Genomic DNA, 16,701 nt, shown 5'->3' with positions numbered 1-16,701 from the left:
TTTTTTTATTTATTTACAGATTATATATATTTATTTTACTATATTATTTTAATATTTTATGGTAGAAAAAATATATTTATTATAGAATTTTTATTATTATATCATATAATATACATTTTATTCTAGTATATTTTTATAACATAACACTAATCCAAAATTAATAGAAAAATAAAATATAATTCTAAAATAATATGTTAAATAACAAAAAAAAAACAGAAATTTAACACATAATAAAATTATAAATTACCAACTTACATGAACTGGATGATCCAAATAATTTATAATATGTTCCTTCGGAGCATCATAATTACGAACCATTTCTTCAAATAAAACCAAACTATTTTTTTTTCCTATTTTCCAACCTTTCTCTTTTTTCTACAGCAACCTTCTTCCCCTCTATGTAATGTTAAACCCAAAATCACTCTAAGAAACACTCTTCTTTCTTCTACTCTCCCTAACACCTGCTGAAATTTATCTATCACTACACACTTCTACTGCTTCTACTGCTTGTATATGTAAGCATGGGAAGGTAATGGAGCACCAGCTTGCTTGCTGTTTCCCGGGGAGGAAGACTGTTCCCTGCATGGCAGCAGTCAACACGCCCCTCCCGGTGGTGCAAAGCATTGGAACTCTGCGACGCCACGTCCTTCATGCCCCCCCCCCGGTGGTGCTCGGCCTCCTGCATGCTTGCCACGTCACCACGCCTCCTGCGTGGTGCTTGGCGTCTGACACGCGGCTGATGAGCGAGTCCAGCACGCCCCCTGCGTGGTGGATGCTCCCTCCATCCTCCGGTAAATGACCCCATTCCCCCATAACCTGCAAAAACACCAACACCTTTTCCATAACAAAAATAATTTCTACCATACAAATGGAAAAATTTTGCTGAAAATTTAAAAGGACGAAGATATGGGTTGATTTATTGATTGATATAAAAATACGGGATTTGTTGGTTTAAAATATAGATATCCTGAGTCTAACTCGTTAGTGTAGGTAGTATGAAAGATGGGAAGTTATGGAGCACCTTTATTGGTTAATTTTTTTTGTTATGAAAATAAAAGTGGTGATATACTTTAATATTGTAATTTTTTGTGTTTTTTAAAATTGTAGAAAGTACACAAATCGGAGGATCCGATTTTTGTGCTTCAAATTTTTTAATTTTTTTAACACAAATCGGACGGTCCAATTTGTGTACCTATCAGAAATCAGACGGTCCAATTTCTACTTCTCTAATTAAATAATTTCACATTTAAATATAACATCTCAACAATTCACATTTTAAAAAACACCACTACCACTACAATATTAAAAATAAAAAATTTCACCTTTATTAGTAGAATCCAAATTAGTTTGGAAGTGAAAATGGGAAAAACAATTTCAAAAGTGAGCAAAGCTTTTTAAAATGGCCAAAGTGTTTTAAAATACTTAGTAAAAATGAAGAAGGCAGTAGACTTGTTTGTTTATATGAGATTTTAAGAAAAAAAAATATAATCTTATAAACAAATAAAAGTTTTTTTTTATATTTGATATAAAAAAATTTATTTTATTAATTAATTATATTTTGTTATAATAATATAAAATCACTTTTTTTTGTTTATTTATTACACATCAAAAATATTTTTTCAAGAAAATAAAATTTAAAAATATAAATTGTAACACTTCAAAAAGATATTTTTTATTTTTTTTTAATATTTTTATTTTTACTATTAAAATTTTGTTAAATACATTAAAAAATAAAAATAAAATAAAAAGATATTTTTTCAATGACACCCAAATAAACATAATGTGACTTTTGTATTTAAATCTTCTGAAGTGAAAAAGTTAATACAATGATAAAATGAGTAGTTAATCACTATTAATTTTATAATTTTTTAATATATATCTATATTACTATCTTAATTAATTTAAAAATGATTAACTACTTACTTTATTATTTTACTAATTTTTTCATTTTAAATCATCTTGATCGTAACAGTTGGTGTGAGTAATTAGTAAAGATTAATATTACTAATATTTTAATCAAGAATTGGTTAGGTTGTGAAAACATATGTATTTTTAGAATAATTATTACAATAATAACCTATAAAAAATTATCTAATTTACAGTCATTTTTGACAAAAGTTTAAATAAAAAACAGCCTCAAGCACATACATAAATTTATTTTTCTGTATATTATTGTCTCCGTAATATTTAAAAATAAAATTTAAACTTCTTTCTGATATTTAAAATTCAAATACAAAAATTTATCAATTTGTTTAATATTAAATTAAAAAAATCAAAATTATAATCTAAACAAATCCAAAATTATGTAAACAACATCATAATCAAATAAAAAAAAAAATCCAAAACTCTATACCTTAAATTATAATCCCTAAACATAAACAACAAAATTCTAAATTCTAAATAATAAAATCCTAAATTATAATTTATAAACACTAAAATTCAAAATTTTAAGTGCATGTTTAGGCGCCATTATTTTGATAAAAAAATTTTTTTAACAAAAAAATATATTTTTTTATTTTTTAGTATGTTTGGCAAATTTTTAGTAGTAAAAATAAAAGCACTAAAAAAACTAAAAAATATATATTTTTTAGAAGCTGTAATTTATATTTTTTAAATTTTTTTTCTTAAAAAAAAAGATGTTTTATGTAATAAATAAACAATAAAAGTACTTTTATATTATTATACCCAAATATAATTGATAAATAAAAAGATCTTTTTGTGTAAGATACCCAAACATAAAATTATTTTTACTTTTTCATAAAAATTTTTAAAAAAAGATAACTCAAAAAAGATATTTTCTTAAAAATTCACCCAAACAAATCTTAAATTTTAAACAACAAAATTCTAAAATGCAAACAATAAAACTAATCTTAAATTCTAAAATTCTAAATTATAAAATTCTAAATCCTAAAATACCTATTAGTTGTGATATTTCAAGATTTAAATTTGTATGTTAAATCTAAGTGCGAGTAATTTTCTTATAAAATAGTTGACTAAATTTTAAAATAAGATAGTCACCTAAAAAAAATAATTATAAATGTTAAATTAAATTGTACTTACCTAAAAAAAAGCGACTTAATAAAATATTCATTTTATTATATTATTTGATTAAAAACTGATGAGTGATGGTTGACGCTTTTTAATTTCAATATGGTACCGGAACTTCTAACAGACGCCGTTATGGCGGAGGGAGGGGAATGACGAGAGTGTGGTGTCAGTGACCACCCAACTCGCACCGTGCGAGTTCCGTCCAGCAAATCTCACCGTGCGATTGCCACCACCGAAGACACGTGTCGCGTAGCAGGAGCCACACCAATTCGGTGCCCTTATAACAGCTCCCTCACTCATGCATTAACTTCTCTCACCCTCCGAGACATCACTCTCCCAGCTTTCGTTTCCAAACCTGAAGCCCCCATTGCTGTTCATCTTCCTCCTCTCATTTCTGCATGTTTCAATACATGAAAGAATGCCCAAAAAAAATAAAACTAGAGATGTTGATCGACCTGAGCTTCATATCATGCATTATCTCAGTCACTCTGATTATGTAAGTTTTTTTTTAAGGTTTTTAAATTTTTTTATTTAAAAGTATTAATGTAAAATATTTATTTGTTATGATTGTTGTTATTAGAAGTGCAAATTAGAAATATCCATAGGATAGAATGATTATTACTATTTTTTAGGATTTATATGTATTTTTTAAGATTTTTAGAATTTTTGGAATTAATTTTTAGAATATAAGTATTATTATTGTTAGTGAAATTATTGTTATTATTTAGTAAGTTTGGGACGTTTTTTATAGAGAGCACGGAAATTTTAGAATGTGAATTTTGAATGTTTTGTATTATTATTATAGTTATGTTTATGTTTAAATATTAATATAAGGAAATTAAAAAAATTGGAGCCCCAACGGTTATAATTGTAAGTGATATTGAGAATAGGTTTAATTTAATTTTTATAGTTATGTTTATGTTTAAATATAAATATAAGGAAATTAAAAAAAAATTGGAGCCCCAACGGTTATTATAATTGTAATATTGAAAATAGGTTTAATTTAATTTTTATAATTCTTTTTAAATTATTAACTAGGTATATTGTAATGAATGAAGGTAAATGTTTTTGTTGTTGTGAGTTAGTCTTAGTTTGGGAAACTATTAATTAGTTAGTATGAATGAGGTTCCAAAAAGAATTTAGGCATAGAGTGATTGTTATAAATGTTTTTTATAATTCAGTGAAATATCTTTAGTTAACTAATGGTATATGCAGTAGTAGGTGGTTAGTGGGTATTATTACATATTATTCAAGATAAATGTGTTACTGTGCAGAGATTTAATTAGGTATTTATGTATTAGTTATCATTATCATCAATAGTTGTTGTGGTATAAAATATTTTTATTTTAGTAGTAAGCTAGTAAGTGTTAAGAAGTTGAGTAATACTTTGTTATGAACTTTGCAGAAGTTAAGAATGTTGACATGTGAGCATCCTGTTCCTCCGGATCGGTACAATGATAGGGTAGAGGAGCATCTACGACTTACTGGCTTTTACCATGCATCACAGATTGGGGTAGTCCAATGTCAAAAGGCATTGGTGAATGTGCCGTCACTCTTGAAGACGTTGCTCTAATACTTGGTCTTCCAACGGACGGACTTCCAGTTACAGGGATGACATTGAGTAGTTTCGAAGCGTTGGAGGCTGAGTGTTTGCATCAATTCGGAGTTGCACCGCGTAAGTCGGAGTGTAGAGGCAGTTGCATTAAATTGAGTTGGCTTCGGGACCTTAAAGAAAATTTACCCTTGACTGATGAAGTTGGTATACAGAGGTATGTCAAATGCCACATTATGTTGCTTATCGGGACGATCTTGTTTGGGGATAAATCAGGTGCAGCAGGTGTGCACTGGAAGTTTCTTCCATTGCTACGTGAATTTGGTAGTATTATACAATACAGTTGGGGATCTGCATGCCTAGCACACCTCTATAGGGCATTATGCCGGGCATCTCGAGTTGACTGTAAAGGCATAGATGGCCCACTAACACTTCTTCTCGGTTGGGCTTGGATGCGGCTCCCATATCTATCGCCGGTTCCTAGGGAGCCCCGCAGTTTCCCGCTAGCAAACAGGTAATATAATTATTAAATGTACCACTTTATTTATATTTATAACTCAGTTATCAACATTAAATGTATCGTATAAGGTGGCGGAACTGGGAGCGGGGTGACCGACGATATAGATATATGAAGTTAGCTGACTTTAGGAAGGCCTTTGATGAACTTCAGGAAGGCGAGGTGAGTATTTATTAAAGTAGTATTACTTTCCTATTTAGGGCCTGTGTAAATCTTATGAACCATTGTTAATGACTTTAGGAAGGCCAGGTGTGTTTTAATTAAAGAAGTATTAGTTTCGAATTTGGGGCGCGGGACAAAATTATGAAGCATTTTTATTGTTATTGGTATTGTGGATTGTAATCATGAGTTTCCTTTATTTTTCCCAGTTTATATCGGTTGCTTATGCTGTGGATCGCGTGGATCCAAACATAATACCTGCTGAAATCTATATGCACTCGGTTGTGTGGAGCGCTACAGTGCCTTTGGTATCATTTGAATGTATTGAGTGGCATGCTACCGATAGGTATAGGCGACAATTCGGACTCGTTCAGGGAGTGCCTGAGGAGGTGCGGAATCTAGATAAGGCGCATGGAGAAGTCCTCACTGGTCCTAAGAATTTTAACTGGGCCACGGCACCTACTCATTACATGTGGGTGATGCATTGGACCAACAGGTATCATCACGTTCTTTCCGAGCTTCCCATTCCTTCACAGCCTCAGTTGGAAACTTATATGCATTGGTACCGAGGAGAATATGGGAACCGCTTGTGTTTGTCAAATCTTGTGGGTGAAGAGGATGATGAAGGTAATCAGGATTTGGATGGTGGTAATCATGATATGGATGAGGGTAGTCAGGATATGGATGATGACAATGATGAACAGGAGCCACATTCGCCTGAGGTACCACCTACGAATCCGCTTCCACAAGAACAACCTCAGTTCTCAGGCCAGTATGTACCGCAGTCACACTTCAACCCATCATTTACGCATCATCAACAACATTGGGGTATGTCACAGTTTGATCCAGGCGAAGGCGGTTCTTTTAGCCAGTTGCTTGGGCTTATGGCTGGAGAAGGAGGACAGTCTCAATTTGGCCATCAAAATGAGTTAATGCCAGGGAGGCATTCGTTGGATGCGAGGTATCCAGGCCATACTTCATCGGTTGCATCTGGAGGATTTGTATCTGTTGACTCTAGTAGGAGTGACGGTGGACGCGGAGTTTTTAATAGCCAAAATCCGTACGTTATTTCCATGGGACTCATTGAGGAAAATGATAACACACTCCAGCAGGAGACCGATGCGTATATAGTGGACAACCCGGATGCCGAAGATGATGATGAGGACGATGAAATAGAGGAGTTCGATGAGGACGAAGAGTCCCGTAATGATGGTATTCATATTTTGTATTTTGCTTTACATGATAGGGTAGTTATTTATTGTGTGGTCATAAATGGTATATTTGTTTGTGTATTCTTGGATAATATGTGGTATCTTTGTTGACTTGAGAACCTACTGTACTATATTTAATTGTTTATATATTATTGTGAACAGGTCAGGCCCGCACTCCGGATGACCAAGCCAAAGGTTACAACCTTAGGATTGATCCCCCACGTCGTAGCGCTAATCGATACACTCCATCTGTTTTCAAAAAGGCGGCCAAGAAATGCAAGAAATTGGTGAACGATGTAAAGTGGTCAATTAGAAAGTAGTTGTGGTGTATTGTATGTTTTGGACATTAGGTACTAATGTATTTATTTAAGTTTTAAGCCTGTCGACTTTGTTTAGAATAATTTGTATGTTTTGGACATTAGGTACTAATGTATTTATTTCCATTTTTAAGCATGTCGACTATGTTTAGAATAATTTATATGTTTTGGACATTAGGTACTAATTTATTTATTTAAGTTTTAAGCATTTCGATTTTGTTTAGCCAGATTTGTATGTTTTGGACATTAGGTACTACTGACTTGGAGGATGCTAAGATATCTATTGTACCTTTAGAGTATCCATGAATTTATTATGAAATATATTTCATGTATTTACATGCTACAGGTGTTAAATAGAACTACTGGAGTCACTTCTTTTTTATATGGAAAATATAATTTATTATATAGGCTCTATCTAGAAAGAATATGTATATATAGTTATTGAATTCAGTAAGTAAATTAAATAATAATAATGCTACCATAATTAATCTTGCTAATAATATTTATTTTTCGAGCATATATAATATTTGGTGTTGTTAAGTAGTCGATATTAATAAATAATACATATTAATAAATACTTGTAGTAGATATTAATATAATACATATTAATTACTTACCAAATTATTATAAGTTAAAAATAGTTACTAATTTAACATAAAAGCAAAATAAAAACGTCATGCAATGTTACATAAATACGAGTTTCCGAGTGATATTATACAATGTTAGATTTATCAGGTCAATTTAAATCACATTGTCAACTTATGCCATGCTATATAATGCTACGCATATCATATCATCTGAGACTGTGAATCTACTGAGCATTTTCGCCGGCATTTGCACCAGATGACTGACGGCATCTGCTACGAGTATGTCCCTCAGCTCCACATAGCCTACATCGCCTAGGACGACATAACATTCGCGTGTCCATCTCATTTAAGAAGCGAGTCATCTTGGGGCGACCTTTCGTGACGCGCCTAAGGTACGGATTCGGTACGAACCGAGGTCCATTGTAAGCTGGCCATGTTGTAGGATTACCTAGTGGCCTAAACCTTGCTCGGTACACCCGCCGAATTTGGTCCATCTTATACACATCATGGACATATAGTTTCCAATCCAGTCGTTGGTTAGCACAACAAGCGAACACATGTCTGCAAGGGATCCGATCCACCTGGAACTCACCGCAGTCACATCGAAGTCCTCGTAGATCGACTGCAAATTCCATTCCACTTGGCATCTCACGCACCTCAAAGACCTCATTCAGGCGGTCAAAGCAACTGACCTGAATGTTCCCCGATGCAAGCTGGTTTGCATGCAACTTCGAAGTCACGACATCTGAGAACACATGCCCTGCACTAATCCGCGCTTCTGCCTCTGCTCTTTTTCGGGTGAACAACTCGTTTAGCCTGTAGAATGTTGCCTTCACAAGAGCAGTTATAGGCAGATTGCGTGCACCCTTCAACACTGAATTGATGCATTCCACAAGATTCGTCGTCATGTGCCCCCATCGGTATCCACCGTCAAATGCCAATGCATACTGTTCGCGAGGAATTCGGTTTAACCAGTCTGTATACGCTTCGCCCCGTTCCCGCAATCGCTGGTATCGCAGTTCGTACTCCCGCACCGTCCTTGAATATCCTGGAGGAAAGCAAAAAAAAAAAAAATTAGCTGTCGAAAGAAATCGCGTGATGGTTGAATCTATTAATAACATAACTAAATTTAGTAAATGGTTACCAATGTTGACGACCAATTTTTGGAGGTACGGTGCCTTGAATTTCCGCAGAAAGTTTGACTCAATATGCCTGATGCAAAACATATGAAAAGCTCTAGGAGGTGACCAAGCTCCATTACTGCGCTCCACAGCTGCATTGATGGATTCGTGTCGGTCGGATATTAGACCAATACCATCCCGAGTGACAACATGTTGACGAAGGTTACTTAGGAAAAAGTGCCATGCATCAGAAGTCTCTCCCTCCACAATAGCAAACGCAATTGGGACAATATTGTTGTTGCCATCTTGTGAAACTGCCACTAGCAGACAACCCTTATACTTTCCATACAAGTGAGTCCCATCCACCTGGACAACTGGTTTACAATGTCTGAATGCCCTAATACAGGGGTAATAACTCCAGAATACTCGAGGTCCGCCTCAACCAATGGCTTTATCGCTTCTGCAATTGTGAGAGAATCCAGCTTCGAATGGTCCTGTGAAATCATGGCTCGGGTACATGTGTGACTACCATTATACCTCCTTATAACCCAACAGTACTTCCTGCTGATCATGCTAACCCTGATAAGCCAATCACACCCTGATCCGTACTGCGTACACTTGGCATAAAATGTCAACGGCTCAGACTCATACACCCGGTAGTCTACACTTCGTCGTATGGTATACTCTTTTATCGCCTTAATAACAGCTTCCCTCGAACCGAACTCCATACCAACGGCAAACTCACCATCTGCGACAATAGGAATCTCTGCATTTGACAACCAGCATAGGAAAAATCAAATAAAGAGACATATATTACAAATCTGACAACACCTTATTATGTCACTCTAATTAAAACAAAAACACCAGCAAGTCATGTAAAAATTAGACCATAAAGGCCGGTTCGACCGTCGCACGACATGAACCGGAACCTAACCGGTCCGGTTCACTGGATTTTAACCGTTAACTGCGAATGATATTTACAAACTCATGTAAATTTTACCTACCTGCAGTCATATATCCCGGAAACTCCGGAACATGCATGGCTTCCAAATCCAAAACTCGCATGAATGATGGCTCCTCAAACGGCTCATCGTTTGCGAGTGCATTTGCCACCTCTGTTACATCTGGCGCCGTAGCTCCTTCACCTTGATCTTCACCTCCATCTCCATCTGGACCAACAAACTGGTAGTTACTTTCGAACTCTTCTTCGCTGTCAGTATTATAATCTTCTCGTAGAATATTTCGGTCGGCCTCAGATTGTTCAAACTCAATATACAACTCGATGAAGGAGATCTGAGCCCGGTTTTCAATATACATTGAAAACATCTCTTGCATGCTCGCTTCGTCCGTCACATATCTGCTTTGAAACTGGACGAATCCACCAAATACCTGTATGGGATATCTGTATAGAATACATGATATCTTTCTTGCTTTCTCAGAATTAATGGCTTCAGAAATCACCCCTTTCAGCTCTTCAAATGAGATGATAAAGGGAATAACAACATCTAAGGGTTTTTCACATATAAATTTTACTCCTTCCGAAGTTTGTAGTAAAATCTGACCAAAATAATACACCTTTAATAACACTCGGTCACTCATCTCTCTCAAACATATAAAAAGAAAAGAAGATAGATTTGGCAAGTAGAGTTCAACTTTGAATCACCAGATAATAATAAGGAAACGAGAAAGAAGAAACAGAAGAGTATGCAGCCGTTCAAGTTGGGGAAGAAGAAGACGCGAGTGACCTACTTCCTTACTGCGTGCTTTTATATGGACCATTTTAAGGAACTCGCACCCATCGACTAGGTTAACATGACAGAGCTAAATATTTACAACTCAAATCGCACCATGCGATTTCCTATTCAATTTCCTGGAATAAACTTCATCCCCACTCAAAACGGAGGGTGCGAGTTCGTCCCAATATCCAACCCCTACAACTCGCACCATGCGATTTGTTGCACCGTTGTAACACACCCAACTTTAAACGGAGGGTGCGATTTCAGTAGCAGAAAATCTCATTTCTCCTTATCATACAAATCGCACGGTGCGATTTCATGTAGCATAAATTTTCATTTCTCCTTCTCATACAAATCGCACGGTGCGATTTCTCCACCCTCACACTGTCAGAAAGCTATCCCACATATGCGTGTATTCCCCCATACTGCCATATCTGTGAAAAGCTCCCCTGTAGATTCCATATCGATAAAAATTAGCCGATGGTTGAAGATAAATTAATTATTCGTACTATGTATATGTTCTACTTGTTCAACAAGTTGGATAGACTAGAATGACACTGGAATCTAATGCGTAGATGATTGAAGAAGTTGTGATGTGCACATTATGTTATGCTAGTTGAATAATTAACCCATAATATTTTTTAAGGACATATTATCGCCTAACTACCTAAGATTAGCGGAGATAATCAAGATATCGCTATACATGAGGAGTATTGTTGGGAGAAGAAAAGAAGTTCAATGAGAGTTACTTTAAAACAAAGCATGAGCGATAATGTATTTAATGTTTAGAGGGGATAACATCCGTGAGTAGTATAAGGAAGCATAATGACAAAGCAGTAAAAACATCCAAATGCTACCTTATCCAAATAATAATGTATTTAATGTTTAGACGTATATAGAACATTGGTCTTCCAAAGAGTACATTGATATACGAGAAAGTCTTCCTACAGTATTTATAGCGTAGCTTCACTAGCTTGCATAATTTGTGTGAGACCGAAAACCAAGGATTTAAAGCATTACATGGACTGATGGATATAGACTTGTCTTATTAATTCATAGGGGTGATTTTAAAGGATATTTTAGAGTTGGCAGCTAGAAGTCCTAGAACAAAGTGATTTTAGTGTATTGTATTTTATTTATGTTATTTTTCTGTCTAATTCCATCCATATATACTATAAAATTATATTCATTCTACAAATAATACTCTTGAAAGAGTAATGAATTATGTCTTTAGTTTAACTTCGTAATATTGGGTGAGGATATTATATTATCACTGTTAATTATTAGCACAACATATTTTTTATTAAATAACTTTTTTTGAGGGTCTAAAATATAAAAATTTAGTTCATATGTTATTAAATTATAAAAAAAAAAATAAATATGAAGTGATCAGAAGCAAAGTTGTATATATATTAAAACCAACTCTTTTTTCTAAAATAAAAATTTATTTTTCATATTTAAATGGATATTTTTTAAGTTTTAAAATTGTTGTTTATAAAGATTTTATTTAATTTAAGTTTTATTATTTAAATTATATTAATTTGTTGCTTAAGTGTTTTTTATTATTTGAGGAATATAAATTTAATATATCTTATGTGAAATATAGATAAAATCTCTTTAAAAGATTTTAAAATAAAATATTTAAAAAAATTGAACAAAAAGTATAAATAAAATTCAAAATCTATTAACTTTAATTTTTTTTTGTTTTCCACGGTATCCCTTAATCCAACAGGCTAAGGACTAATCTGTCACGATACTATTAAGAGGGTTAAAAAAAAAATAAAATCATCTATTGAATTGGATAATATATTTATTTATTTAGACTAAAAATATCAAAATCATCTCTAATTAATAATTATACATACATTTTATTGAAAAAGGAAGGATTGAAGGTGGAAGAACAATTTTCACTACTTAAAAATTTTATATACCCAAAATAACACAAAAGAGAAGATTTCTTTTGTTTAGAAACCGTTATTGACTTCAATGATTTACAATCAAATAATATAACACATAAATAGCTATTGCCTATAGCAGTTTATGATTATATTTATTTGTACAAAGACTGCTGCTCCTCAAAAAAAAAAATATATATAGCTATTTTTGCACGTAATTTATCATTATCAATAGCTGTTTACACATTTTTTTAAATTGCTATTATCAATAATAATTTCTATAATTTTATAAAAAATTATATTTATCATTAAATTTATTGGCAGTTGTAACACTAAATTTGTTATCCATAAAATATTACTGTTGGATTTATATTTTCAACCTAAATCCAACAGTAACAAATGGCACGGAAAAAAATTTGGTGAGAACGTATTTTACCATCAAATTTAGGGGAAAAAAAATCTGACTGTAAAGTAATTAAATGAAACGCGCTGTTTTGGTCACAGACTATGCATTCGACAATAAATACACCAATAAATTCAAGTGCTTGTTTTTACCACGGATGAGCTTGTTTTCTCTATGCGAATTGCTATCTCTATCGTTCGCCACCGTCGCTGTTTGCCTTCGTCAACTACGACGCTACTCTTTCTCTTTCATCCATATATGTCTTCTTTCCTTCCTTCTTTCATTTTTTTATATTGTTGGCATTTGCTAAATTCTAACCTTACACTCCTCTAACCCCAATATCCGTTGTCATTGTCACCGCTCGTTATTTACTTAAGTATTCAAAAAATTAAACTTGAATAAAGTTTAACTAGATTAATGGTATACAATTTGATAATGTATCATTAACCGAATGGTTTGAGGTAGAAAGTGTATATGAGGTGTATGTTTAAATTTGGGGTGAAAGGTGAGAATATGGTTTTTTGAGAAGATTGAGTATGAGAGTTGAGTGAAACTGAAATTTTAATAAACTTTAATCATAAATTTTGATGTTAGAAGTTGTATGTGAACTTTGAAATAAAAGTTTCAAAAAAATTATTATGGTAAATTGTAAAATTTTGAATTTTGTTAGTTTAATCATTATTGAATTTAAATCTTTAAAATTATATATTAAAATTTATTTTTTTAAAAAATTAAAATTTAAGTTTACCGTCAGTTAAATCTGTTAGCAGTTATAAATTTAATTATTAATAAATAATATATTACTGTCAAATTTTACCAATTACAAGTTTATATTTACTGTTAAATTTGTCGATAATTAGCGGCAGATAAAAAAATCTGTCGCTAAATAATTATCGACGAGATTTATACCATCAGATTTATTCATCGCTAAATTCGACAATTCTAACGACTTTCTTATAGTGTTAAAATAAATTAATTTTTTTCATTTTTAAAATTAACATGAAATTTTTAGTTTCTAATTTTTTATACAATAAAATAATATGAATTAATTCTAAAATGATAGTATTTTGAAAATTAACCTTATAATATTGTTTTGTTATTTAAAATATTTTAATAAATTTATTTTGCTCAACCTTAGTTTTTTTTAAAAAAAAAATATCAAAATTACCATGTGTAATATAATTCGCTTTTTAATTTGTATATTGGGACTGAAGTAGTATTTTTCATCGTTATTGAGACTCTGTGTGTGATTCTCAGATATGGACGATGACAAAAGAGGAATCGGAGGCTCAGATTTACAACACCACAAATCGGAGGGTCAGTTTTCCTCAAATCGGACCCTCAGATTTGAATGCAACTGGAACACACTTCTAAGACAATCGGACGGCCAAAAACAAATCAATGAAAAATCGAACGGTGAATGCAATGATGCCCGAAATCTGAGGCTCAGATTTCACTCTTCATCAATCCAACGGACAGGGTTATATCAACAATGATCAATGGTAAAGGAGGACTCTACAATTCTGAGCCTCAGTATTGTGGATTTGTGGTCTGTAACCACGTGTGCCCCATGCACATGGGATGGGTGGGGCTTGATACCAATTGCACGAGAGTATCTCTTGCTTCTCTCTTCATTCATCTCTTTCAATTTCAATTGGTTCAGTTTCAGCAACTTTTCTTCATCCTTTACCTTTCATTGTTCCAAACTCATACATTTACAATAAATAAAAACTACAATGCCTAAGAAAAAAAATTAAAGAAGTAAATCGTCGTGAACTTCATATTATTAATTATCTTAGCCAATCTCATTATGTAAGTATTTTTGTTAAATTTTTTTCAATATAAATAGAAAAATCTGTAGGTGAAGAAGAAAAATTATTAGAATATTTGTTATTATATGATTAGATTTGTTTTATAGGTTTATTAATTGTATTTGTTAGAGTAAAATGGTCATTAGAATTTAGTTTAGTGGGTAGTTTTATTGATGACAGTTGTTGCTGGAATTTTTGATAATTTTTATTTAGTGTTAGTGGCATAATAATTTAATTAAGCACTACTAATAGAGTTTAATTTCTGTATAATTATATTAATTATTTTAGATTGTAGGAGAATATAAATTAGAATTCTTAAATTTATTTTATAGATTTAGTAATTGTATTTGTTAGTAGAATGGTAATTAAAATTTAGTGGAATGATTAAAATTATTGATACCACCTGATTAGATTTATTTTATAAATTTAGAAATGTTGATTAATAAATATAAATAATTATATTAATAGAGTGTAGTTTGTGAATAATCTTATAAATTCATTTGAGTTGTATGAGAATGTAAATTAGTACTTTTAATTTAATGTATAAACTATACTTGTAACAAAATAGACATCAATTTGAACTAATTATTGTCATAATTTAAATAATTAAGTTATTGAAGATAATTATTAATTAGTTTTTGTGTTAAAATATAAGTAATAATGGTCATTTTGTTGATAAGAAGCTTAGTGATAATGACAATTAAGTAGAGAAGTTAATTTATTTTTTGTTCGGGTGTATATTTAATGTTAGTTATAAGTCTTTGTATCCATGTATGATTAATTACCAAAAGATAACTTGAGTTAATTATTCGTCTATATTTTGTAGGGCACAAAAACTTTGAGGTGTGTTCACATGAACCCACCGGAATTATACAATCCGATTGTTGAGCCTCTTGTATGAGCCACTGAATTTTATCATGTATCCCAAATTGGAGTGATCTAAGGTCAGTCAGCTTTGGTAACAGTTCTAGTAAAGAGATGTCATCCAGATACTCATACCTTCCATCTCCCGACGGGTGAGTGCGCCGTTACGTTGGAGGATATGGCTCTAATCCTAGGTATTTTGATAAATGGTCTTTCCGTGACAGGAACAACCATGACTAGTCAGGAAGCCATGGAAGCTGAATGCTTACATCAATTTGGAGTTGCACCGAGAACGAGTGATTCCAGAGGAAGTTACATCAAGATGACCTGGATTAGAAATGTGAAAGAAGGATTAATTTTGAATGATCGAGTTGCCATGGAAAAGTATGTTAAATGCCATATATTGTTGTTGTCTGGGTCAATCTTATTTGCTGATAAATCTGGGTTAGCAGTTCACTGGAAATTTCTTCCATTGCTTCGTGACTTCTCACGGATACACGAAATTAGCTGGGGATCGACATCCCTAGCACACTTGTACAAAGCATTGTATAGAGCATCTCGATTTGATTGTAAAGAGATTGACGGTCCACTGAAATTGTTGCATATCTGGGCTTGGATTCGTATGCCGTTTCTTGCTCCGATTTCTAGAACCCCGCGGTTCTTTACACTGGCTAACCGGTAATATCAATTGTTAAATGACATTGAATATTGTGTTACTTCCTATTGCAATATCTGGTTTGAAACTTTAGTAATAAAAAAAGTGTTGACAGATGGCGTAACTGGGAGCATCATAATTGGCCATATAGATATCATATTGTTGCTTATTTCAGAGGATTGTTAGATGAAGTTCAGGAAGGTCAGGTGTGTTCTCATCCATTGATATAGAAACATCTAGATATACATGTTTCTTAATGCCTTCGTATTATGTAGTGCTTAATAATATTTTTTTATCCAATCCAGTTTGTTTGGGAAGCTTACGGTGTTGATCGAATAGAGGCAGATGTCATTCCAGAAGACATCTGTAGTCAATCAGAAATTGGAGTGCAACGGTACCATTGATATCGTTTGAGACTCTTGAGTGGCATGCGACCGATAGGTGTAGGAGATCATTTGGGTTCGTACAAGGTGTCCCACATCAGGAGAGGTCTCTAGATGGCCAACATGGTGAGATTTTGACCGAATCCAAAAATTTGGATGGTCTGTCACACACAGATTTTGGATAATGTAGTGGACCAACCGATATAGTCATGTCCTAATTCATGAGCCTGTGTCTTTGCATCATCCGTTAAAGCTTTACATGTATTGGTACCGAGGAAAATACGGGACTCATTTGCACTTGTATGAGTTGGTCTTACAAGAAGATCAAGAGGGTGTTGCTAACTCGAATCAGCCACACGAGCCCGAGCCGCAACCATCATTACAAAGGGAACAACCTCCACAGTCAACACCACTACAAGAGCAACCTCAGCCGTCTTCAAAT

The 16,701-nt window shown here is 33.0% G+C and overlaps 3 protein-coding genes across 3 annotated transcripts; all 3 read left to right on the top strand.

Moving 5' to 3' along the window:
* The first annotated feature begins 4,569 nt into the window (after window positions 1-4,569).
* Window positions 4,570-5,381, top strand: LOC110278290 (protein MAIN-LIKE 2-like). The gene is made up of 3 exons (XM_052257965.1): window positions 4,570-5,114; window positions 5,189-5,279; window positions 5,358-5,381. Exons 1-3 carry the CDS (start codon window positions 4,570-4,572, stop codon window positions 5,379-5,381), a joined length of 660 nt encoding a protein of 219 aa, XP_052113925.1.
* A 118-nt stretch (window positions 5,382-5,499) lies between these two features.
* LOC127743970 (uncharacterized) lies at window positions 5,500-6,822 on the top strand. The gene is made up of 2 exons (XM_052256235.1): window positions 5,500-6,488; window positions 6,650-6,822. The coding sequence occupies exons 1-2, from the start codon at window positions 5,549-5,551 to the stop codon at window positions 6,805-6,807; spliced, it is 1,098 nt and encodes a 365-aa protein (XP_052112195.1). The 5' UTR covers window positions 5,500-5,548; the 3' UTR covers window positions 6,808-6,822.
* Window positions 6,823-15,453: 8,631 nt separating this feature from the next.
* Window positions 15,454-16,444, top strand: LOC107475851 (serine/threonine-protein phosphatase 7 long form homolog). Its single transcript, XM_016095527.1, has 4 exons — window positions 15,454-15,899; window positions 15,992-16,082; window positions 16,182-16,270; window positions 16,318-16,444. The coding sequence occupies exons 1-4, from the start codon at window positions 15,454-15,456 to the stop codon at window positions 16,442-16,444; spliced, it is 753 nt and encodes a 250-aa protein (XP_015951013.1).
* The last annotated feature ends 257 nt before the right edge of the window (window positions 16,445-16,701 follow it).

This window comes from Arachis duranensis, chromosome 2 (assembly GCF_000817695.3).
Source record: "Arachis duranensis cultivar V14167 chromosome 2, aradu.V14167.gnm2.J7QH, whole genome shotgun sequence".
NCBI classification, from domain to species: Eukaryota; Viridiplantae; Streptophyta; class Magnoliopsida; order Fabales; family Fabaceae; genus Arachis; species Arachis duranensis.
The sequence above is the reverse complement of the archived record's forward strand: the minus strand, read 5'-3'. Positions and strand labels throughout refer to the sequence as shown.